Below are 24,766 nucleotides of genomic sequence, written 5' to 3'. Positions count from 1 at the left end.
ACTTTTCGGCTCCACCCCGCAAAGGGCTGGGCGTCTGACCCTAATGCTTCCTTGCAGCACAGAAATTCAATCCTGCGACCAACTAGTTCTCTCCAGTGACCCGAGTGCCTTGATTCCTGGTCACCTGAAAACTGGGCACTAAAGGCTGGAATCCCGCCCTGTTTGGTGGAAATTGCCTCGGAGAAAAGGCTGCAGCAGAAGAGAAATGGCGGCTCCTCCCAGGTTGCCACTACGGAGAAGGTTGATCTTTCTGTGCCTTCTTTGGGCGACCCTATGGGAAACCGGCGCTGGACACATACGCTATTCTGTGGCAGAAGAGAGTGAAAAAGGTTCCTTCGTGGGCAACATCGCCAAGGATTTGGGTCTGGAGCGCGAGGAGCTGGCGGAGCGTGGAGTCCGCATCGTGTCCAGAGGTAGGACGCAGCTCTTTGCTGTGAACCCGAGAAGTGGCAGCTTGGTCACTGCGGGTAGGATAGACAGGGAGGAGCTTTGCGCCCAGAGCGCGCCGTGTCTGGTGAATTTTAACATCCTACTGGAAGATAAATTGAATTTATATTCGGTAGAGGTGGAAATAACAGATATCAATGATAACTCGCCTCGCTTTGGGGCAGAGGAGCTAGAAGTAAAAATCAGTGAAACAACTACGCCAGGGTTCCGGATCCCTCTAAAGAGTGCTCATGATGCGGACGTCGGCGATAACGCCCTCCAGAAGTACCAACTTAGCCCAAATGACCACTTCTCCCTGGACGTGCTACACGGAGCTGATGGGAACAAGTACCCAGAGCTGGAGCTGGAACGCACGTTGGACCGCGAGGAAGAGGCGGTTCACCACCTGGTTCTCACGGCCCTGGATGGGGGCGACCCGGTGCGATCTGGCACCTCCCGCATCCGTGTCATGATCCAGGATGTAAACGACAATGCACCTGTTTTTACCCAGCCGGAGTACCGTGTAAGCGTTCCAGAGAATATGCCAGTAGGCACCCGGATACTCACCGTGACTGCAACCGATGCAGATGAGGGATACAATGCTCGGGTATCATATTTTCAAGAGAAAACCCCCGATAAAACGTCGGAGGTATTTGAGCTTCAATCCACATCTGGAGAAATTACAATTAAAAGAAGTCTAGATTATGAAGATGCCAAATTCCACGAAATTGACATTGAAGCTCATGATGGTCCAGGCCTTCTAACCAGAACGAAGGTTATTGTCACAGTTCTGGATGTTAATGACAATGCCCCAGAATTTTACATGACATCTGCTAGTAGCTTGGTTCCCGAAGATTCTCCTCCTGGGACTATAATTGCACTGTTCAATGTACATGACAGAGATTCTGGACAAAATGCATTTGTCACCTGCTCACTCCCAGAGAACCTTCCTTTCAAATTAGAAAAGTCCGTTGACAATTACTATCGACTGGTTACAAACAGGGCCCTTGACAGGGAGGAGTTTTCCTCCTACAACATTACAGTGACCACTAAAGATGGAGGGAACCCACCTCTGTCCCGGGATGTATACATTTTGCTGCAGGTGGCCGACATCAACGACAACCCACCTACCTTCTCTAGCAAGTCCTACTCTGCTTACATCCCAGAAAATAACCCCAGAGGAGCCTCCATCTTTTCCATAAAGGCCTATGACCCCGATTCCGCTGACAATGCTCATGTAATTTATAAACTGGCTGAGTATACCCTTCAGGGAGCTCCTCTGTCCTCCTATGTCTCCATCAACTCAGACACTGGTGTCATCTATGCATTGCACTCCTTTGACTATGAACAGTTCCGGGAACTACAGTTTTGGGTAACAGCCAGTGACAGCGGGAAACCACCACTCAGCAGCAATGTATCATTGATCATATTTGTTCTGGATCAGAATGACAACGCACCTGAGATCCTGTACCCCACAACTCCCATGGATGATTCCACCGGGGTGGAGCTGACACCCCCCTCTGCAGAGCCTGGCTACCTGGTGACCAAAGTGGTGGCAGTGGACAAAGACTCAGGCCAGAATGCCTGGCTGTCCTACCGCCTGCTCAAAGCCAGTGAGCCAGGGCTATTTTCTGTGGGGCTGCACACTGGTGAGGTACGCACTGCCCGTGCCCTGCTGGACAGAGATGCACTCAAGCAGAGCCTTGTGGTGGTGGTCCAGGACCATGGCCGCCCCCCTCTCTCAGCCACTGTCACACTCACAGTGGCTGTGGCTGACAGCATCCCCGATGTCCTAGCAGACCTGGGCAGCATGAGTGCCCCCACCAGCCAGGAGGACTCAGACCTCACTCTCTACTTGGTGGTGGCAGTGGCCGTGGTCTCCTGTGTCTTCCTGGCCTTTGTCATTGTTCTGCTGGCATTCAGGCTGAGGCGCTGGCATTCATCGCGCCTGCTGCAGGCTTCTGAAAGTGGATTGGCTGGCGTGCCTGCCTCGCACTTTGTGGGCGTGGACGGGGTCAGGGCTTTCCTGCAGACCTACTCGCATGAGGTGTCCCTGACGACAGACTCACGCAAGAGTCACCTGATCTTCCCTCAGCCCAACTATGCTGATATGCTCCTCAGTCATGAGAGCTGTGAGAAAAGAGATTTTTTATCAGAACCACAGTCTCTGCTTGAAGATAAAGGAGCATTTACTCAGGTAAACTCTCCCCATAATATACATAGGAACTAATTTGCTTAAATAAATTAATTTGTGTGCTTACTTGATGCCTTTTTTGATCATGTTTCTTTTATAACCCATAATATACTTGTGATTGTATTCAATATTTAGAAAATAAATCTTGAACCTTATAGTGGAGACATAGGGTGAAATTGTATTTAATGTGTATAAATCAGGAATTAGCAGATTAAAGTGCCATTATGATGTTAAAAACAGGGCATATTTTATCCATGAGTATATCATATCATCTATGTGAGTCATAATTCTTTCTTAGAAATATGATTGAATTTATGTTTATTCACATGTTTTTTTAATATTAAGGCTTATGGGGTTTGGTTTGGTTTGGGGGGGGTTGGGTCACACCTGGTTATGCTCAGGGGTTACTCCTGGCTATGCGCTCAGAAATCGCTCCTGGCTTGAGGGACCATATGGGATGCTGGGGGATGGAACAATGGCCGGTCCTAGGTCAGACGCGTGCAAGGCAAATACCCTACCACTGTGCCACCACTTCGGCCAAAGACTTGTGTTTTATATTTGACTTTATTATGAATAAACCTTAAGTTGCGTAGTTTCTTTACACTCTAAAATCTTCAGTTTTGCAGTGGGTGTCCTCACTTCACTTTGTTATATGGCCTATTGTGATGCAAACTTATCTAGATATGCTTTACTGTGTTTTAGAAAGTTATGTCATAGAATTTCTGCTTATCCAAAAAGTTATTACCTACTTGACTATAACTCTATTCACATAATGATAGCATTATCACTTGCACTATAATAAATGGATAATATAACAGTGAAGATATTTCTCTTCATTGTTTTATTTTCTTCATAACTAGAAACTATATTGCCGTTTTAATCTGTAAGAGTAACAAAATAAGCCCAGAGGGACAGTAGAGGTAAGATGCTTACTTTGCATATAGCTAACCCAGGTTCAATCCCTGGCATGACATATGGTCTCTGAGCACCACCAGGAGTGATTCTGAACACAAAGCCAGGAATAATCCCTAGACACACCGAGATGTGATCCCCCAAATATTTTTCATAAGCTTTTTAATAAACTATATCAAATATGTGGCCCTAGAGAACTCCTTTATACATATACTTTTCTCAAGTATATCTACTGATAGTTGCTGTAAAATGTTGTCAAAGCTAGTGTGATACTTCAGAGGCTTGGAACACATGCCTAGCATGACCAGGCCCCAGGTTTGATTTGCAGTACTGACATGTGGCTTCCTCGCATTGAGAAGATAGCCCTGAGCACTATTGAGAAAGCCCCTCAAAAATGAACAGTAATTTCCAGTCTCTCATTTCTACAAACTAGCCACAGATTTTCTTCTTCATAGATCTTTGATACTGGTTTATAATATATTAGTTATATATTTAATAACAAAATAAAGAATATGAAATTGTATGATTTAAATGAGAACTTGGATGTAATTGGATTGTATACTTTATGTCATATTTTAATATGTTGCTATTATTCTGTTTAATGGCATCTGGTGGAAATTTTACCTGAGACATTCCAGTGTGTTCATCATTACTACATAATTCTATTTGAGAAAAGATTTGAATTTACTGTGAAATAATCTATTATCACATCTTTACTTATAAAATACTAATAAAATATGAACTGATAAAAATTAAAGACAGCACTTTTAGTATATATAATGATTCTTCATAAGAATAAATGTCTTGAGCATAATTATTAAAATAACTTCTGTATTTCTATTTCTATTATTAGGGAAAAGCATATTCAACAAAACAGTTTCTGAGACACGAAATGAACATGTATTTTAATCAATTTTAGTTTTGATTTTTACAAAATACTCTCACACTAAAGATTTAGGCACAGATAATGTCAATTTTATTATTCTGGAGTCTATTATTTCTCAGGGGGAAAAACAGAACCCCCATCTCATCTCTCTCATGTTTGTTAACTTATATGGCATGTTGGAGATCCTGACACTGATCTTTGACTTATCTCATTGTATAGTTATCTCAATGCAATATTATTTTTTATATCTTGATTACTCCGTTAAAGAAATAGCTGTGCCCATTGCTCTCACCTAAAATCCCACACATTACATTACATAAAATTTGAATGAATTATTTAACATTTAAACTATGATTTTAGGATATTAAGTTCAACTGTCAAGTATCATCTAGAAAGATGACTGATATTTCTGTACAGTATTTAAACTTTAAGCTTTCTAAAAGAGTAACTGGCCAGTTTGAAACTGTATTTACTAATGTTAAGGCTAGTAAATAAATTCTTGAGATAAATAACTTGAAATAATATCCTTTGATATGGGATACTTTAATTAGGTGTAATAAACACTGTACCAACGATTTAAAGAAGAATCAAAAGGAAATCAAGTTTCAGGAAACCAGTCTTAACTTGGGTCTGTCTCAGAGGGTGCAGCAAACGGTTAGGCCTCTGAGTGTCGCTGTTGACCACTTATGAAGGAAACTGAAGCTGGAAACCCACCCAGTCCACCATTTCTCGGTTCCTAAAAAATAAAGGAGAAGCAAATTAGAATCAGAAGAGTTGCGCTTTTATAAGGCTCACTCTATAGGCCAACCAATCCTTTTTGACCTAGGAATTACGTCCTTAATTAAATAAGATTGGAGTCTGTCGTGAGTAACTGGAATTGAAGGCAGGGAAAATCACCAAAAAGGAAATGGTCAGCACCCTGAGATTCCGAAACGGAGGGCTAGCCCTGCTGTGCGCACTTCTGGGGACGCTATGCAAGTCTGGATTCGGACAGATCCGCTACTCGGTGCCTGAGGAGCTGGACAAAGGCTCCTTCGTGGGCAACATCGCCAACGACCTGGGTTTGGAGCTTTGGGAGCTGGAGGAGCGCCGAGTCCGCATCGTCTCCAGAGGTAAGACGCAGCTCTTTGCTCTGAACCCGCGAAGTGGCAGCCTGGTCACCGCGGGCAGGATAGACAGGGAAGAACTCTGTGCTCAGAGTATGTCTTGTTTAGTACAATTTCATATCCTGGTTGAAGAAAAGTTGAAAATTTTTGAAGTGGAAATAGAAATAAAAGATATTAATGACAATGCTCCTGATTTCCTGACAAAGGACTTGGAAATAAAAATAAGTGAATTAACGGCTCCTGGAACTCGATTTCCACTTAAAACTGCCTTTGATGCAGATGTGGGCATGAACTCTTTGCAGAACTACCAGCTCAGTCAAAATAACTATTTTTCCCTGGCGATGAAGAACGTCTTAGATGGGACCAAATACCCAGAATTGGTGCTGGAACATGCTCTGGACCGTGAGGAAAAGGAAGTTCATCAAGTTATCCTGATTGCCTCTGATGGTGGTGATCCCATGCTCTCTGGCAGCTTGTACATCAAAGTGATAGTATTAGATGCAAATGATAACCCACCTGTTTTTACTCAGCCAGAGTATCAAGTAAGTGTCCAGGAAAACTTGCCAGTAGGCACCCGACTACTTACCGTGAATGCCACTGACCCTGATGAAGGATTCAATGCTCAGGTGTCCTACATGTTAGATAAAATGCCTGGGAAAATTTTTCAGATTTTTCATCTCAACTCGGTGACTGGAGAAATATCGATATTAAAAAGCCTGGATTATGAAGATGCTATGTTGTACGAGATTAAAATTGAAGCACAAGATGGACCAGGTCTCCTTTCAAAAGCTACAGTTTTGGTAAACATTTTGGATGTGAATGATAATGCCCCAGAAGTTACAATCACATCCCTCACAGGATCAATACCAGAAGAGGCTAGTGCTGGAAGAGAAATTGCTCTTATAAATGTGCTTGACCGGGATTCTGGACAAAATGGACAGGTCACTGTTTCTGTCTTGGGAAATATGCCCTTTAATTTAGAAAGATCATTTGGTCAATATTATCGCTTAGTGACGGCCAGATCTCTGGACCGAGAACAAATGTCTGAATATAACATCACTCTAAGAGCCATGGATGGAGGAAGTCCACCCCTGTTCGTGGACACTGTCATCACCCTTCATGTGGCAGACATCAATGACAACCCACCTGTCTTTGCACATTCTTCCTATTCAGCTTATATTCTAGAAAACAACCCCAGGGGAGCTTCCATCTTTTGTGTGACCGCTCAGGACCCTGATGGCCCTGAGAATGCTCAAATTGCTTATGCACTCATTGAGGACACAGTCCAAGGGGTACCTCTCTCCACCTATATCTCCATCAACTCAGACACTGGTATCCTTTATGCATTGCGCTCCTTTGACTATGAACTGGTTAAGGACCTGCAGCTACTGGTGAAAGCCAGTGACAGTGGGAATCCTCCACTCAGCAGCAATGTGTCACTGAGCATATTTGTACTGGACCAGAATGACAATGCACCTGAGATCCTGTACCCCACATTCCCCACTGATGGCTCCACTGGGGTGGAGCTGGCCCCCCGCTCTGCAGAACCTGGGTACCTGGTGACCAAAGTGGTGGCAGTGGACAAAGACTCAGGCCAGAATGCCTGGCTGTCCTACCGCCTGCTCAAGGCCAGTGAGCCTGGGCTGTTCTCTGTGGGGCTGCACACTGGTGAGGTACGCACTGCCCGTGCCCTGCTGGACAGAGATGCACTCAAGCAGAACCTGGTCGTGGGGGTCCAGGACCACGGGCACCCCCCTCTCTCAGCCACAGTCACACTTACAGTGGCTGTGGCCGACAGCATCCCCGATGTCCTGGCAGATCTGGGCAGCATGAGTGCCCCCACCAGCCAGGAGGACTCAGACCTCACTCTCTACTTGGTGGTGGCAGTGGCCGTGGTTTCCTGTGTCTTCCTGGCCTTTGTCATTGTTCTGCTGGCACTCAGGCTGAGGCGCTGGCATTCATCGCGCCTGCTGCAGGCTTCTGAAAGTGGATTGGCTGGCGTGCCCACCTCGCACTTTGTGGGCGTGGACGGGGTCAGGGCTTTTCTGCAGACCTACTCACATGAGGTGTCCCTGACGACAGACTCACGCAAGAGTCACCTGATCTTCCCTCAGCCCAACTATGCTGACATGCTCCTCAGTCATGAGAGCTGTGAGAAAAGAGATTTTTTATCAGAACCACAGTCACTGCTTGAAGATAAAGAAGGAGCATTTACTCAGGTAAACTCTCCCCATAATATACATAGGAACTAATTTGGTTTAATAAATTTAATTTGTGTGCTTACTTAATGCCTCTTTTTATCATGTTCCTCTCATAACACATAATATACTTGTGATTATATTCAATGTTTAGAAAATAAATCTTTATGATTCATTTCTTGTTGATGTGTTTGGACCTTATAGTGGGACATAGGGTGAAATTGTAGGTAATGTATATAATTAGTAGGAATTAGTAGGTTAAGGTGCCATTAAGGTATAAAAAAAAAAACAAAGCATTAGGAAGTGAGGTATCTGGTTTCTGTGCTCTATTTTATCCTAGAGTAAGTCATATCATCTAGGTGGGTCATAATTCTTTCTCTCTTAGAAACATAAAGATAGAATTTGTGTTTACTCACGTTTTTTAATATTAAGGCTTGTGTTTTTTATTTGACTGTATTATGAATAACTAAATTTTAAGTAGCTTAGTTTTTTATACTCTAAACTTAGTTTTTTTTTTGTTTTTATTTTATTTTTTTTTTTGGTTTTTGGGCCACACCCGGCGATGCTCAGGGGTTAGTCCTGGCTGTCTGCTCAGAAATAGCTCCTGGCAGACACGGGGGGACCATATGGGACACCGGGATTCGAACCAACCACCTTTGGTCCGGGATTGGGTGCTTGCAAGGCAAACACCGCTATGCTATCTCTCCGGGCACTAAACTTAATTTCTTTATACTCTAAAATCACCAGTCTTGTAGTGGGTGTCCTCACTTCACTTTGTTATGTGGCCTATTGTGATGCAAATTTATCTAGATATGCTTCATTGTGTTTTAGAAAGTTTTGTCAGGCCCGGAGAGATAACACAGCAGTGTTTGCCTTGCAAGCAGCCAATCCAGGACCAAAGGTGGTTGGTTCGAATCCCGGTGTCCCATATGGTCCCCCATGCCTGCCAGGAGCTATTTCTGAGCAGACAGCCAGGAGTAACCCCTGAGCATCGCCAGGTGTGGCCCAAAAACCAAAAAAAAAAAAAAAAAAGTTATGTCATAGAATTTATGCCTTATGAAAAGCTTATTACCTAATTGATAATATAACTCTATTCACTTAATGATAGCATTATCACTTGCACTATAATAAATGGATAATATAACAGTAAAGATATTTCTCTTCATTGTTTTATTTTCTTCATAACTAGAAACTATATTGCCTTTTTAATCTGTAAGAATAACAAAAGAGGCCCAGAAGTAAGATGCTTACTTTGCATGTAGTTAACCCAGGTTCAATTCCTGGCATGACATATGGTCTGAGCACCACCAGGAGTGATTCCTGAACACAAAGCCAAGAATAATCCCTAAGCACAGCAAGATGTGATCCCACAAATCTTTTTTCTTAAGCTTTTTTAATAAGCCATATCAAATATTGGCCCTAGAGAACTACGTTATTCATATTTTTTCTCAAGTACACCTACTTATAATTGCTGTAAATATATTGTCAAAACTAGTGTGATACTTCAAAGAATTGGAACACATGTCTAGCATGATCAGGACCCAGGTTTGATTTGCAGTACTGATATGTGGCTTCCTCGCATTGAGAAGATAGCCCTGAGCACAACTGAGAAAGCCCCTCAAAAATGAACAATAATTTCTATTCTCTCATTTCTCTTCAATAGCCACATTGATTTTTAATGCTGGTTTATAATATATTAGTTATATATCTAATAAAAATCAAGAATATTGAAATTATATGATTTAAATGAGAATTTGGAAGTGATTGGGTTGTATTTTTATGTCATATTTTAATATGTTGTTATTCTATTTAAGGGTATCTGATGGAAATTTTACCTAGACCATTCTATTGTGTTCATCATTATTATCTAATTCTGTATGAGATAAAATTAGAATTTATTGTGAAATAATCTATTACCACATCGTCACTCATAAAATACTAATAATGTATGGGTTGATAAAAATTAAAGACAGCATTTTTAGTATATATAGTGATTCTTTATAAAAATGAATGTCATGGGACCAGAGAGATAGCATGAAGGTAAGGTGTTTGCCTTGCATGCAGAAGGTTAGTTGTTCGAATCCCGGCATCCCTTATGGTCCCTTGAGCCTGTCAGGAGCAATTTCTTAGCATAGAGCCAGGGAGTAACCCCTGAGCACTGCCAGGTGTGTGCCAAAACAAAATTAAAAAATGAATGTCATGAGCATAATGATTAAAATAACTATTATATTTCTATTTCTATGGTGAGAGAAAAACAAATTCAAGAAAACAGTTTTTGAGACTGAAATCAACATTTATTTTTATCATTTTTATTTTGAACTTTACAAAATACTCTCAGACTAAATATTTAGGCAAAAATAATGTCAATTTTATTATTCTGAAGTTTATTATTTCACAGGGAAAATAAACAGATCCCAGCATCACTCCCTGCTCATGTTTGTTAAGTTACATGACCCTGTTGGAGATCATGACACTGCCTTTGACTTATCTCATTGTATAGTTATCTCAATGCAATATTATTTTTTCTTTTATATCTTCATTACTGTTAAGGAAATGGCTGTGCTCTTACCTAAAATCCCACATATTGCATTACATAAAGATTAAATGAAATATTTAACATTTAAACAATGATTTTAGGATATTAGTTCAGATTTCACTTTTCGTCTAGAAAGATGACTCATATTTCTGTGTGGTTTTTGAACTTTGTGATTTCCAAAAGAGTAACTGGCCAGTTTAAAACTGTATTTAGTAGTGATAAGCCTAGTGAATGACTTCTTGAGAATAATAATTTTTAGTATATCCTTTGTCATGGGATACTTCAGTTTGGTGCAATAAACACTGTACCAACGATTTAAAGAAGAATAAAAAAAAGTAAGTTTCAGAAAACAAGCTGGTCTTAACTTGGGTTTGTCTCAGAGGGTGCAGCAAACGGTTAGGCCTCTGAGTGTCGCTGTTGACCACTTATGAAGGAAACTGAAGCAGGAAACCCACCCAGTCCACCATTTCTCGATTCCTAAAAAACAAAGAAGCAAATTAGAATCAGAAGAGTTGCGCTTTTATAAGGCTCACTCTATCGGCCAGCCAATCTTTTTTGACCTAGGATTAGGTCCATGAAAGGCTATACTTCCTTATCAAATAAGATTGGAGTCTGTCGTGAGTAACTGGAATTGAGGCAGGGAAAAATCACCAAAAAGGAAATGGTCAGCACCCTGAGATTCCGAAACGGAGGGCTAGCCCTGCTGTGCGCACTTCTGGGGACGCTATGCAAGTCTGGATTCGGACAGATCCGCTACTCGGTGCCTGAGGAGCTGGACAAAGGCTCCTTCGTGGGCAACATCGCCAACGACCTGGGTTTGGAGCTTTGGGAGCTGGAGGAGCGCCGAGTCCGCATCGTCTCCAGAGGTAAGACGCAGCTCTTTGCTCTGAACCCGCGAAGTGGCAGCCTGGTCACCGCGGGCAGGATAGACAGGGAAGAACTCTGTGCTCAGAGTATGTCTTGTTTAGTACAATTTCATATCCTGGTTGAAGACAAGTTGAAATTCTTTGAAGTGGAAATTGAGATAAAAGATATTAATGATAATGCTCCTGATTTTCTAACAAAGGACTTGGAAATAAAAATAAGTGAATTTACGGCTCCTGGAACTCGATTTCCACTTAAAACTGCCTTTGATGCAGATGTGGGCATGAACTCCTTGCAGAACTACCAGCTCAGTCAAAATAACTATTTTTCCCTGGCGATGAAGAACGTCTTAGATGGGACCAAATACCCAGAATTAGTGCTGGAACATGCTCTGGACCGTGAGGAAAAGGAAGTTCATCAAGTTATCCTGATTGCTTCTGATGGTGGTGATCCCATCCTCTCTGGCAGCTTGTACATCCAAGTTATAGTGTTAGATGCAAATGATAACCCACCTGTTTTTACTCAGCCAGAGTATCAAGTAAGTGTCCAGGAAAACTTGCCAGTAGGCACCCGACTACTTACCGTGAATGCCACTGACCCTGATGAAGGATTCAATGCTCAGGTGTCCTATGTGTTAGATAAAATGCCTGGGAAAATTTTTCAGATTTTTCATCTCAACTCAGTGACTGGAGAAATATCGATATTAAAAAGCCTGGATTATGAAGAAGCTATGTTGTACGAGATTAAAATTGAAGCACAAGATGGACCAGGTCTCCGTTCAAGAGCTACAGTTTTGGTAAACATTTTGGATGTGAATGATAATGCCCCAGAAGTTACAATCACATCCCTCACAGGATCAATATCAGAAGAGGCTAGTGCTGGAAGAGAGATTGCCCTTATAAATGTGCATGACCGGGATTCTGGACAAAATGGACAGGTCACTATTTCTGTCTTGGGAAATATGCCCTTTAATTTAGAAAGATCATTTGGTCAATATTATCGCTTAGTGACGGCCAGATCTCTGGACCGAGAACAAATGTCTGAATATAACATCACTCTAAGAGCCATGGATGGAGGAAGTCCACCCCTGTTCGTGGACACTGTCATCACCCTTCATGTGGCAGACATCAATGACAACCCACCTATCTTTGCACATTCTTCCTATTCAGCTTATATTCTAGAAAACAACCCCAGGGGAGCTTCCATCTTTTGTGTGACCGCTCAGGACCCTGATGGCCCTGAGAATGCTCAAATTGCTTATGCACTCATTGAGGACAAAGTCCAAGGGGTACCTCTCTCCACCTATATCTCCATCAACTCAGACACTGGTATCCTTTATGCATTGCGCTCCTTTGACTATGAACTGGTTAGGGACCTGCAGCTACTGGTGAAAGCCAGTGACAGTGGGAATCCTCCACTCAGCAGCAATGTGTCACTGAGCATATTTGTACTGGACCAGAATGACAATGCACCTGAGATCCTGTACCCCACATTCCCCACTGATGGCTCCACTGGGGTGGAGCTGGCCCCCCGCTCTGCAGAACCTGGGTACCTGGTGACCAAAGTGGTGGCAGTGGACAAAGACTCAGGCCAGAATGCCTGGCTGTCCTACCGCCTGCTCAAGGCCAGTGAGCCTGGGCTGTTCTCTGTGGGGCTGCACACTGGTGAGGTACGCACTGCCCGTGCCCTGCTGGACAGAGATGCACTCAAGCAGAACCTGGTCGTGGGGGTCCAGGACCACGGGCACCCCCCTCTCTCAGCCACAGTCACACTTACAGTGGCCGTGGCCGACAGCATCCCCGATGTCCTGGCAGATCTGGGCAGCATGAGTGCCCCCACCAGCCAGGAGGACTCAGAGCTCACTCTCTATTTGGTGGTGGCAGTGGCCGTGGTTTCCTGTGTCTTCCTGGCCTTTGTCATTGTTCTGCTGGCATTCAGGCTGAGGCGCTGGCATTCATCGCGCCTGCTGCAGGCTTCTGAAAGCGGATTGGCTGGCGTGCCTGCCTCGCACTTTATGGGCGTGGACGGGGTCAGGGCTTTTCTGCAGACCTACTCACATGAGGTGTCCCTGACGACAGACTCACGCAAGAGTCACCTGATCTTCCCTCAGCCCAACTATGCTGACATGCTCCTCAGTCATGAGAGTTGTGAGAAAAGAGATTTTTTATCAGAACCACAGTCACTGCTTGAAGATAAAGAAGGGGCATTTTCTCAGGTAAAATCTCCCCATAATATATATAGTAACTAATTTGGTTTAATAAATTTAATTTGTGTGCTTACTTAATGCCTCTTTTTATCATGTTTCTATTATAACACATAATATACTTGTGATTATATTCAATGTTTAGAAAATAAATCTTGGTGAATCATTTCTTGTTGATGTGTTTGGACCTTATAGTGGGACAAAGGGTGAAATTTTATTTAATGTATATAATTAGTAGTAATTAGTAGGTTAAGGTGCCATTTAGGTTATAAAAAAAAAAACAAAGCATTAGGAAGTGAGGTATCTGGTTTCTGTGCTCTATTTTATCCTAGAGTAAGTCATATCTTCTAGGTGGGTCATAATTTTTCTCTCTTAGAAACATAGAGAATTTATGTTTACTCACCTGTTTTTTAATATTAAGGCTTGTGTTTTTTATTTGACTGTATTATGAATAACTAAACTTTAAGCACCTTAGTTTTTTATACTATAAACTGAGTTTCTTTATACTCTAAAATCTTCAGTTCTTCAGTGGGTGTCCTCACTTCACTTTGTTATGTGGCCTATTGTGATGCAAATTTATCTAGATATGCTTCACTGTGTTTTAGAAAGTTATGTCATAGAATTTCTGCCTTTCCAAAAAGCTTATTAACTAATTGGTAATATAACTTTATTCACTTAATGATAGCATTATCACTTGCACTATAATAAATGGATAATATAACAGTAAAGATATATCTCTTCATTGTTTTATTTTCTTCATAACAAGAAACTATATTGCCTTTTTAATCTGTAAGAATAACAAAAGAGGCCCAGAGGTAAGATGCTTACTTTGCATGTAGTTAACCCAGGTTCAGTTCCTGGCATGACATATGGTCTGAGCACCACCAGGAGTGATTCCTGAACACAAAGCCAAGAATAATCCCTAAGCACAGCAAGATGTGATCCCACAAATCTTTTTTCTTAAGCTTTTTTAATAAGCCATATCAAAGATTGGCCCTAGAGAACTACTTTATACATATATTTTCTCCAGTACACCTACTTATAGTTGCTGTAAATATATTGTCAAAACTAGTGTGATACTTCAAAGGATTGGAACACATGTCTAGCATGACCAGGCCCCAGGTTTGATTTGCAGTACTGTATGTGACTTCCTCGCATTGAGAAGATAACCCTGAGCACTTCTGAGAAAGCCCCTCAAAAATGAACAATAATTTCTATTCTCTCATTTCTCTTCAATAGCCACTTTGATTTTTAATGCTGGTTTATAATATATTAGTTATATATCTAATAAAAATCAAGAATATTGAAATTATATGATTTAAATGAGAATTTGGAAGTGATTGGGTTGTATTTTATGTCATATTTTAATATGTTGTTATTCTATTTAAGGGTATTTGATGGAAATTTTACCTCAGACTATTCTATTGTGTTCATCATTATTATATAATTCTGTATGGGATAAAATTAGAATTTATTGTGAAATAATCTATTACCACATCTTCACTCATAAAATACTAATAATGTATGGGTTGATAAAAATTAAAGACAGCACTTTTAGTATATATATAGTGATTCTTTATAAAAATGAATGTCATGGGACCGGAGAGATAGCATGAAGGTAAGGTGTTTGCCTTGCATGCAGAAGGTCGATTGTGCGAATCCTGGCATCCCATTTGGTCCCCAGAGCCTGTCAGGAGCAATTTCTGAGCATTGAGCAGGGAGTAACCCCTGAGCACTGCCAGGCGTGTGCCAAAACAAAATAAAAAAAATGAATGTCATGAGCATATTGATTAAAATAACTATTATATTTCTATTTCTATGATGAGAGTAAAACAAATTCAAGAAGACAGTTTTTGAGACAAAAATCAACATTTATTTTTATCATTTTTAGTTTTGAACTTTACAAAATACTCTCACACTAAAGATTTAGGCACAGATAATGTCAATTTTATTATTCTGGAGTCTATTATTTCACAGGGAAAATAAACAGATCCCAACATCAATCCCTGCTCATGTTTGTTAAGTTACATGACCATGTTGGAGATCATGACACTGCCTTTGACTTATCCCAGTGTATAGTTATCTCAATGCAATATTATTTTTTCTTTTATATCTTCATTACTGTTAAAGAAATGGCTGTGCTCTTACCTAAAATACCACATATTACATTACATAAAGATTAAATGAAATATTTAACATTTAAACAATGATTTTAGGATATTAGTTCAGATTTCAGTTTTCGTCTAGAAAGATGACTCATATTTCTGTGTGGTTTTTGAACTTTGTGATTTCCAAAAGAGTAACTGGCCAGTTTAAATCTGTATTTAGTGGTGATAAGGCTAGTGAATGAATTCTTGAGAATAATAATTTTAAGTATATCCTTTGTCATGGGATACTTCAGTTAGGTGCAATAAACACTGTACCAACGATTTAAAAAAAGAATAAATAAAATAAGTTTCAAAAAACAAGCTAGTCTTAACTTGGGTTTGTCTCAGAGGGTGCAGCAAACGGTTAGGCCTCTGAGTGTCGCTGTTGACCACTTATGAAGGAAACTGAAGCAGGAAACCCACCCAGTCCACCATTTCTCGGTTCCTAAAAAATAAAGAAGAAGCAAATTAGAATCAGAAGAGTTGCGCTTTTATAAGGCTCACTCTATCGTCCAACCAATCCTTTTTGACCTAGGAATTAGGTCCATGAAAGGCTATACTTCCTTAATCAAATAAGATTGGAGTCTGTCGTGAGTAACTGGAATCGAAGGCAGGGAAAATCACCAAAAAGGAAATGGTCAGCACCCTGAGATTCCGAAACGGAGGGCTAGCCCTGCTGTGCGCACTTCTGGGGACGCTATGCAAGTCTGGATTCGGACAGATCCGCTACTCGGTGCCTGAGGAGCTGGACAAAGGCTCCTTCGTGGGCAACATCGCCAACGACCTGGGTTTGGAGCTTTGGGAGCTGGAGGAGCGCCGAGTCCGCATCGTCTCCAGAGGTAAGACGCAGCTCTTTGCTCTGAACCCGCGAAGTGGCAGCCTGGTCACCGCGGGCAGGATAGACAGGGAAGAACTCTGTGCTCAGAGAATGTCTTGTTTAGTACAATTTAATATCCTGGTTGAAGAGAAATTGAAAATTTTTGAAGTGGAAATAGAAATAAAAGATATTAATGACAATGCTCCTGATTTCCTGACAAAGGACTTGGAAATAAAAATGGGTGAATTAACCGCTCCTGGAACTCGATTTCCACTTAAAACTGCCTTTGATGCAGATGTGGGCATGAACTCCTTGCAGAACTACCAGCTCAGTCAAAATAACTATTTCTCCCTGGCGATGAAGATTGTCTTGGATGGGACCAAATACCCAGAATTGGTGCTGGAACATACTCTGGACCGTGAGGAAAAGGAAGTTCATCAAGTTATCCTGATTGCTTCAGATGGTGGTGATCCCATCCTCTCTGGTAGCTTGTACATCAAAGTTATAGTGCTGGATGCAAATGATAACCCACCAGTTTTTACTCAGCCAGAGTATCAAGTAAGTGTCCAGGAAAACTTGCCAGTAGGCACCCGACTACTTACCGTGAATGCCACTGACCCTGATGAAGGATTCAATGCTCAGGTGTCCTACATGTTAGATAAAATGCCTGGGAAAATATTTCAGATTTTTCATCTCAACTCAGTGACTGGAGAAATATCAATATTAAAGAGCCTAGATTATGAAGAAGCTATGTTGTACGAGATTAAAATTGAAGCGCAAGATGGACCAGGTCTCCTTTCAAAAGCTACAGTTTTGGTAAACATTTTGGATGTGAATGATAATGCCCCAGAAGTTACAATCACATCCCTCACAGGATCAATACCAGAAGAGGCTAGTGCTGGAAAAGAAATTGCTCTTATAAATGTTCATGACCGGGATTCTGGACAAAATGGACAGGTCACTATTTCTGTCTTGGGAAATATGCCATTTAATTTAGAAAGATCAGTTGGTCAATATTATCGCCTAATGACGGCCAGATCTCTGGATCGTGAACAAGTGTCAGAATATAACATCACTTTAAGAGCCATGGATGGAGGTAGTCCACCCCTATTTGTGGATACTATTATCACCCTTCATGTGGCAGACATCAATGACAACCCACCTATCTTTGCACATTATTCCTATTCAGCTTATATTCTAGAAAACAACCCCAGGGGAGCTTCCATCTTCTGTGTGACTGCTCTGGACCCTGACAGCGTTGAGAATGCCCAAATAGCTTATGCACTCATTGAGGACACAGTCCAAGGGGTACCTCTCTCCACCTATATCTCCATCAACTCAGACACTGGTATCCTTTATGCATTGCGCTCCTTTGACTATGAACTGGTTAGGGACCTGCAGCTACTGGTGAAAGCCAGTGACAGTGGGAATCCTCCACTCAGCAGCAATGTGTCACTGAGCATATTTGTACTGGACCAGAATGACAATGCACCTGAGATCCTGTACCCCACATTCCCCACTGATGGCTCCACTGGGGTGGAGCTGGCCCCCCGCTCTGCAGAACCTGGGTACCTGGTGACCAAAGTGGTGGCAGTGGACAAAGACTCAGGCCAGAATGCCTGGCTGTCCTACCGCCTGCTCAAGGCCAGTGAGCCTGGGCTGTTCTCTGTGGGGCTGCACACTGGTGAGGTACGCACTGCCCGTGCCCTGCTGGACAGAGATGCACTCAAGCAGAACCTGGTCGTGGGGGTCCAGGACCACGGGCACCCCCCTCTCTCAGCCACAGTCACACTTACAGTGGCCGTGGCCGACAGCATCCCCGATGTCCTGGCAGATCTGGGCAGCATGAGTGCCCCCACCAGCCAGGAGGACTCAGAGCTCACTCTCTATTTGGTGGTGGCAGTGGCCGTGGTTTCCTGTGTCTTCCTGGCCTTTGTCATTGTTCTGCTGGCATTCAGGCTGAGGCGCTGGCATTCATCGCGCCTGCTGCAGGCTTCTGAAAGTGGATTGGCTGGCGTGCCCGCCTCGCACTTTATGGGCGTGGACGGGGTCAGTGCTTTTCTGCAGACCTACTCGCATGACGTGTCCCTGACGACAGACTCACGCAAGAGTCACCTGATCTTCCCTCAGCCCAACTATGCTGACATGCTCCTCAGTCAAGAGAGCTGTGAGAAAAGAGATTTTCTATCAGAACCACAGTCACTGCTTGAAGATAAAGAAGGAGCATTTACTCAGGTAAACTTTCCCTATAATAAACATAGGAACTAATTTGGTTTAATAAATTTAATTTGTGTGTTTTCTTAATGCCTCTTTTTATCATGTTCCTCTCATAACACATAATATACTTGTGATTATATTCAATGTTTAGAAAATAAATCTTGATGATTCATTTCTTGTTGATGTGTTTGGACCTATTAGCGGGACATAGGGTGAAATTGTATTTAATGTATATAATTAGTAGGAATTAGTAGGTTAAGGTGCCATTAAGGTTATAAAAAAACAAGGCATTAGAAAGTGAGGTATCTGGTTTCTGTGCTCTATTTTATCCTAGAGTAAATCATATCATCTAGGTGGGTCATAATTCTTTCTCTCTTAGAAACATAAAGGTAGAATTTATGTTTACTCACCTGTTTTTTAATATTAAGGCTTGTGTTTTTTATTTGACTGTATTATGAATAACTAAACTTTAAGTACCTTAGTTTTTTATACTCTAAACTGAGTTTCTTTATACTCTAAAATCATCAGTTTTGCAGTGGGTGTCCTCACTTCACTTTGTTATGTGGCCTATTGTGATGCAAACTTATCTAGATATACTTCACTGTGTTTTCGAAAGTTATGTCATAGAATTTCTGCCTTTCCAAAAAGCTTATTAATTAATTGATAATATAACTCTATTCACTTAATGATAGCATTATCACTTGCACTATAATAAATGGGTAATATAACAGTAAAGATATTTCTCTTCATTGTTTTATTTTCTTCATAACAAGAAACTATATTGCCTCTTTAATCTGTAAGAATAACAAAAGAGGCCCAGAGGTAAGATGCTTACTTTGCATGTAGTTAACCCAGGTTCAGTTCCTGGCATGACATATGGTCTGAGCACCACCAGGAGTGATTCCTGAACGCAAAGCCAAGAATAATCCCTAAGCACAGCAAGATGTGATCCCACAAATCTTTTTTCTTAAGCTTTTTTAATAAGCCATATCAAATATTGGCCCTAGAGAACTACGTTATTCATATTTTTTCTCAAGTACACCTACTTATAATTGCTGTAAATATATTGTCAAAACTAGTGTGATACTTCAAAGGATTGGAACACATGTCTAGCATGACCAGGCCCCAGGTTTGATTTGCAGTACTGATATGTGGCTTCCTCGCATTGAGAATATAGCCCTGAGCACTACTGAGAAAGCTCCTCAAAAATGAACAATAATTTCTATTCTCTCTTTTCTTTTTAATAGCACATTGATTTTTTCATGCTGGTTTATAACATATCAGTTATATATCTAATAAAAATCAAGAATATTGAAATTATATGATTTAAATGAGAATTTGGAAGTGATTGGGTTGTATTTTTATGTCATATTTTAATATGTTGTTATTCTATTTAAGGGTATCTGATGGAAATTTTACCTCAGACCATTCTATTGTGTTCATCATTATTATATAATTCTGTATGAGATAAAATTAGAATTTATTGTGAAATAATCTATTACCACATCTTCACTCATAAAATACTAATAATGTATGGGTTGATATATTATTTTAGTATATATAGTAATTCTTTATAAAAATGAATGTCATGGACCAGAGAGATAGCATGAAGGTAAGGTGTTTGCCTTGCATGCAGAAGGTTGGTTCTTCGAATCCTGGCATCCCATATGGTGCCCTGAGCCTGTCAGGAGCAATTTCTGAGCATAGAGCCAGGGAGTAACCCTTGAGCACTGCCAGGTGTGTGCCAAAACAAAATAAAAAAATGAATGTCATGAGCATAATGATTAAAATAACTATTATATTTCTATTTCTATGGTGAGGGAAAAACAAATTCAAGAAAACAGTTTATGAGACAAAAATCAACATTTATTTTTATCATTATTAGTTTTAAACTTTACAAAATACTTTCAGACTAAATTTTTAGGCAGAGATAAAGTCAATTTTTATTATTCTGAAGTCTATTATTTCACAGGGAAAATAAACAGATCCCAACATCACACCCTGCTCATGTTTGTAAAGTTTCATGACCATGTTGGAGATCATGACACTGCCTTTGACTTATCTCATTGTATAGTTATCTCAATGCAATATTATTTTTCTTTTATATCTTCATTACTGTTAAAGAAATGGCTGTGTTCTTACCTAAAATCCCACATATTGCATTACATAAAGATTAAATGAAATATTTAACATTTAAACAATGATTTTAGGATATTAGTTCAGATTTCACTTTTCGTCTAGAAATATGACTCATATTTCTGTGTGGTTTTTGAACTTTGTGATTTCCAAAAGAGTAACTGGCCAGTTTAAATCTGTATTTAGTGGTGATAAGGCTAGTGAATGAATTCTTGAGAATAATAATTTTAAGTATATCCTTTGTCATGGGATACTTCAGTTAGGTGCAATAAACACTGTACCAACGATTTAAAAAAGAATCAAAAAAAATATAAGTTTCAGAAAACAAGCTAGTCTTAACTTGGGTTTGTCTCAGAGGGTGCAGCAAACGGTTAGGCCTCTGAGTGTCGCTGTTGACCACTTATGAAGGAAACTGAAGCAGGAAACCCACCCAGTCCACCATTTCTCGGTTCCTAAAAAATAAAGAACAAGGAAATTAGAATCAGAAGAGTTGCGCTTTTATAAGGCTCACTCTATCGTCCAACCAATCCTTTTTGACCTAGGATTAGGTCCATGAAAGGCTATACTTCCTTAATTAAATAAGATTGGAGTCTGTCGTGAGTAACTGGAATTGAGGCAGGGAAAAATCACCAAAAAGGAAATGGTCAGCACCCTGAGATTCCGAAACGGAGGGCTAGCCCTGCTGTGCGCACTTCTGGGGACGCTATGCAAGTCTGGATTCGGACAGATCCGCTACTCGGTGCCTGAAGAGCTGGACAAAGGCTCCTTCGTGGGCAACATCGCCAACGACCTGGGTTTGGAGCTTTGGGAGCTGGAGGAGCGCCGAGTCCGCATCGTCTCCAGAGGTAAGACGCAGCTCTTTGCTCTGAACCCGCGAAGTGGCAGCCTGGTCACCGCGGGCAGGATAGACAGGGAAGAACTCTGTGCTCAGAGTATGTCTTGTTTAGTACAATTTAATATCCTGGTTGAAGACAAATTGAAAATTTTTGAAGTGGAAATAGAAATAAAAGATATTAATGATAATGCTCCTGATTTTCTAACAAAGGACTTGGAAATAAAAATAAGTGAATTTACGGCTCCTGGAACTCGATTTCCACTTAAAACTGCCTTTGATGCAGATGTGGGCATGAACTCCTTGCAGAGCTACCAGCTCAGTCATAATAACTATTTTTCCCTGGCGATGAAGAACATCTTAGATGGGACCAAATACCCAGAATTGGTGCTGGAATATGCTCTGGACCGTGAGGAAAAGGAAGTTCATCAAGTTATCCTGATTGCTTCTGATGGTGGTAATCCCATCCTCTCTGGCAGCTTGTACATCCAAGTAATAGTATTAGATGCAAACGATAACCCACCTGTTTTTACTCAGCCAGAGTATCAAGTAAGTGTCCAGGAAAACTTGCCAGTAGGCACCCGACTACTTACCGTGATAGCCACTGACCCTGATGAAGGATTCAATGCTCAGGTGTCCTACATGTTAGATAAAATGCCTGGGAAAATTTTTCAGATTTTTCATCTCAACTCAGTGACTGGAGAAATATCAATATTAAAGAGCCTGGATTATGAAGATGCTATGTTGTACGAGATTAAAATTGAAGCGCAAGATGGACCAGGTCTCCTTTCAAAAGCTACAGTTTTGGTAAACATTTTGGATGTGAATGATAATGCCCCAGAAGTTACAATCACATCCCTCACAGGATCAATACCAGAAGAGGCTAGTGCTGGAAGAGAAATTGCCCTTATAAATGTGCATGACCGGGATTCTGGACAAAATGGACAAGTCACTATCTCTATCCTGGGAAATATGCCATTTAATTTAGAAAGATCAGTTGGTCAATATTATCGCCTAATGACGGCCAGATCTCTGGATCGTGAACAAGTGTCAGAATATAACATCACTCTAAGAGCCATGGATGGAGGTAGTCCACCCCTGTTCGTGGACACTGTCATCACCCTTCATGTGGCAGACATCAATGACAACCCACCTGTCTTTGCACATTCTTCCTATTCAGCTTATATTCTAGAAAACAACCCAAGGGGAGCTTCCATCTTCTGTGTAAATGCTCTGGACCCTGACAGCGTTGAGAATGCCCAAATAGCTTATGCACTCATTGAGGACACAGTCCAAGGAGCACCTCTCTCCACCTATATCTCCATCAACTCAGACACTGGTATCCTCTATGCTTTGCGCTCCTTTGACTATGAACTGGTTAGGGACCTGCAGCTACTGGTGAAAGCCAGTGACAGTGGGAATCCTCCACTCAGCAGCAATGTGTCACTGAGCATATTTGTACTGGACCAGAATGACAATGCACCTGAGATCCTGTACCCCACATTCCCCACTGATGGCTCCACTGGGGTGGAGCTGGCCCCCCGCTCTGCAGAACCTGGGTACCTGGTGACCAAAGTGGTGGCAGTGGACAAAGACTCAGGCCAGAATGCCTGGCTGTCCTACCGCCTGCTCAAGGCTAGTGAGCCAGGGCTGTTTTCTGTGGGGCTGCACACTGGTGAGGTACGCACTGCCCGTGCCCTGCTAGACAGAGATGCACTCAAGCAGAACCTGGTCGTGGGGGTCCAGGACCACGGCCGCCCCCCTCTCTCAGCCACTGTCACACTCACGGTCGCTGTGGCTTACAGTATCCCCGATGTCCTAGCAGACCTGGGCAGCATCAGTGCCCCCACCAGCCAGGAGGAATCAGACCTCACGCTCTACCTGGTGGTGGCAGTGGCCGTGGTCTCCTGTGTCTTCCTGGCCTTTGTCATTGTTCTGCTGGCATTCAGGCTGAGGCGCTGGCATTCATCGCGCCTGCTGCAGGCTTCTGCAAGCGGATTGTCTGGCGTGCCCGCCTCGCACTTTGTGGGCGTGGACGGGGTCAGGGCTTTCCTGCAGACCTACTCGCATGAGGTGTCCCTGACTGCGGACTCGCGCAAGAGTCACCTGATTTTCCCTCAGCCCAACTATGCTGACACCCTCATCAGCCAAGAGAGCTGTGAGAAAAGCGAGCCTCTCTTGGTATGTCAGGATTTACTTGAAAGAAAAGGAGACCCTGTGCTCATTGAGGTAAGTGTATTTACTTGAATATTATAAAAGGTATTTTGCCAGTGTGTTATTCTAAGGCTTTTATGCACGTTTATTTGAAAATAAAGCAAAGTACCAGTAACATTTTTATTGCTTCATGGCTGTTTCTTCTCCCCTTTGTGGGCCTGTAACAGGTCTGTTTTGGTGGTCTACTTCCTAGTCTGGCGTGACTGTGTGGGTCTAGATAGTTACTAGCTCTGCTAAATACACTCACTCTGTACAAAAGAAATGTCTTTTTCTAGAGGAAACCATAATGAGCTATTTTTTTCTTTTTATTTTTTTGAGGGGGTGGCATATAACCAGTGCTAGTGTTTTATCCTGGCTCTGCACTCAGAAATCACTCTTGGAAGTTCTCAGGGGATGATGGGGATCAAACCCAGGTTGGCCACATGCAAGGCAAGTACTTTACCCACTGTAAAATCTCTCTAGCCTATTGTGAGCATTTTCACTTTGAAATTGACTGCTCCTACCTGGGTCCTGGAATAACAATGATGAAAGAAGAGTCCAATGTTGATTGGCCCAACATTAAATCATATGTCTCTGATAAACAAAGCATCTGTGGGGGTTAGGGCCACATCCACTAGTGCTCCAGGAATAATAATCTGGAAACTAATATTTTCTTTGTAAGCTAAAAGTTTGTTTGTTTCTTTATCTCCCTTATATGCATGAAAAAAATTGAAAACACATAAGGGTATATGCTCACTCACTTTCAAACACATAGAAGAAAAATGTACAATCTTTGGATATCTTTTTTAAGCAAATAGTAATATAACTTTCTTTATATGGATAAAATATTAGATGGGTAATACCAGAATAACTTTAGGTTTTTAAAAATATAATATTAAATATACTGATCTTCCCTCAGCCCATTTATGTAGACATTCATAATTGAGTTTTCAAAGAATATTATATTAAACAGTCTACATGCATGGAAAATGCAAAGTATATACGCATATGATTTCAACTTGTGTAGGAAAAGAAAGATCTCAGATATCCTATTTTCACTATAAAATAGTTTGAAAGGGATGGGAAATTATTTTAGGTC

At 41.5% G+C, this 24,766-nt stretch overlaps 1 protein-coding gene across 4 annotated transcripts in view; it reads left to right on the top strand.

Moving 5' to 3' along the window:
- The first annotated feature begins 205 nt into the window (after positions 1-205).
- The window catches only part of LOC126027838 (protocadherin gamma-C5), a 200,918-nt gene continuing 176,357 nt past the window's right edge, over positions 206-24,766 (top strand). For 2 of the 4 annotated variants that reach the window (XM_049786861.1, XM_049786863.1), the window contains exon 1: positions 206-1,975. In XM_049786861.1, the coding sequence (XP_049642818.1) occupies positions 206-1,975 (1,770 nt within the window). Of the gene's footprint in view, positions 1,976-15,900; positions 18,126-21,282; positions 23,581-24,766 lie in introns of those variants that run through there. The other 2 variants (XM_049786865.1, XM_049786864.1) reach the window with 2 other exon arrangements.

The sequence above is a fragment of the Suncus etruscus genome, chromosome 14 (assembly GCF_024139225.1).
Source record: "Suncus etruscus isolate mSunEtr1 chromosome 14, mSunEtr1.pri.cur, whole genome shotgun sequence".
In the NCBI taxonomy this organism is placed as follows: Eukaryota; Metazoa; Chordata; class Mammalia; order Eulipotyphla; family Soricidae; genus Suncus; species Suncus etruscus.
This window is presented reverse-complemented; position numbering and strand designations above follow the sequence as displayed.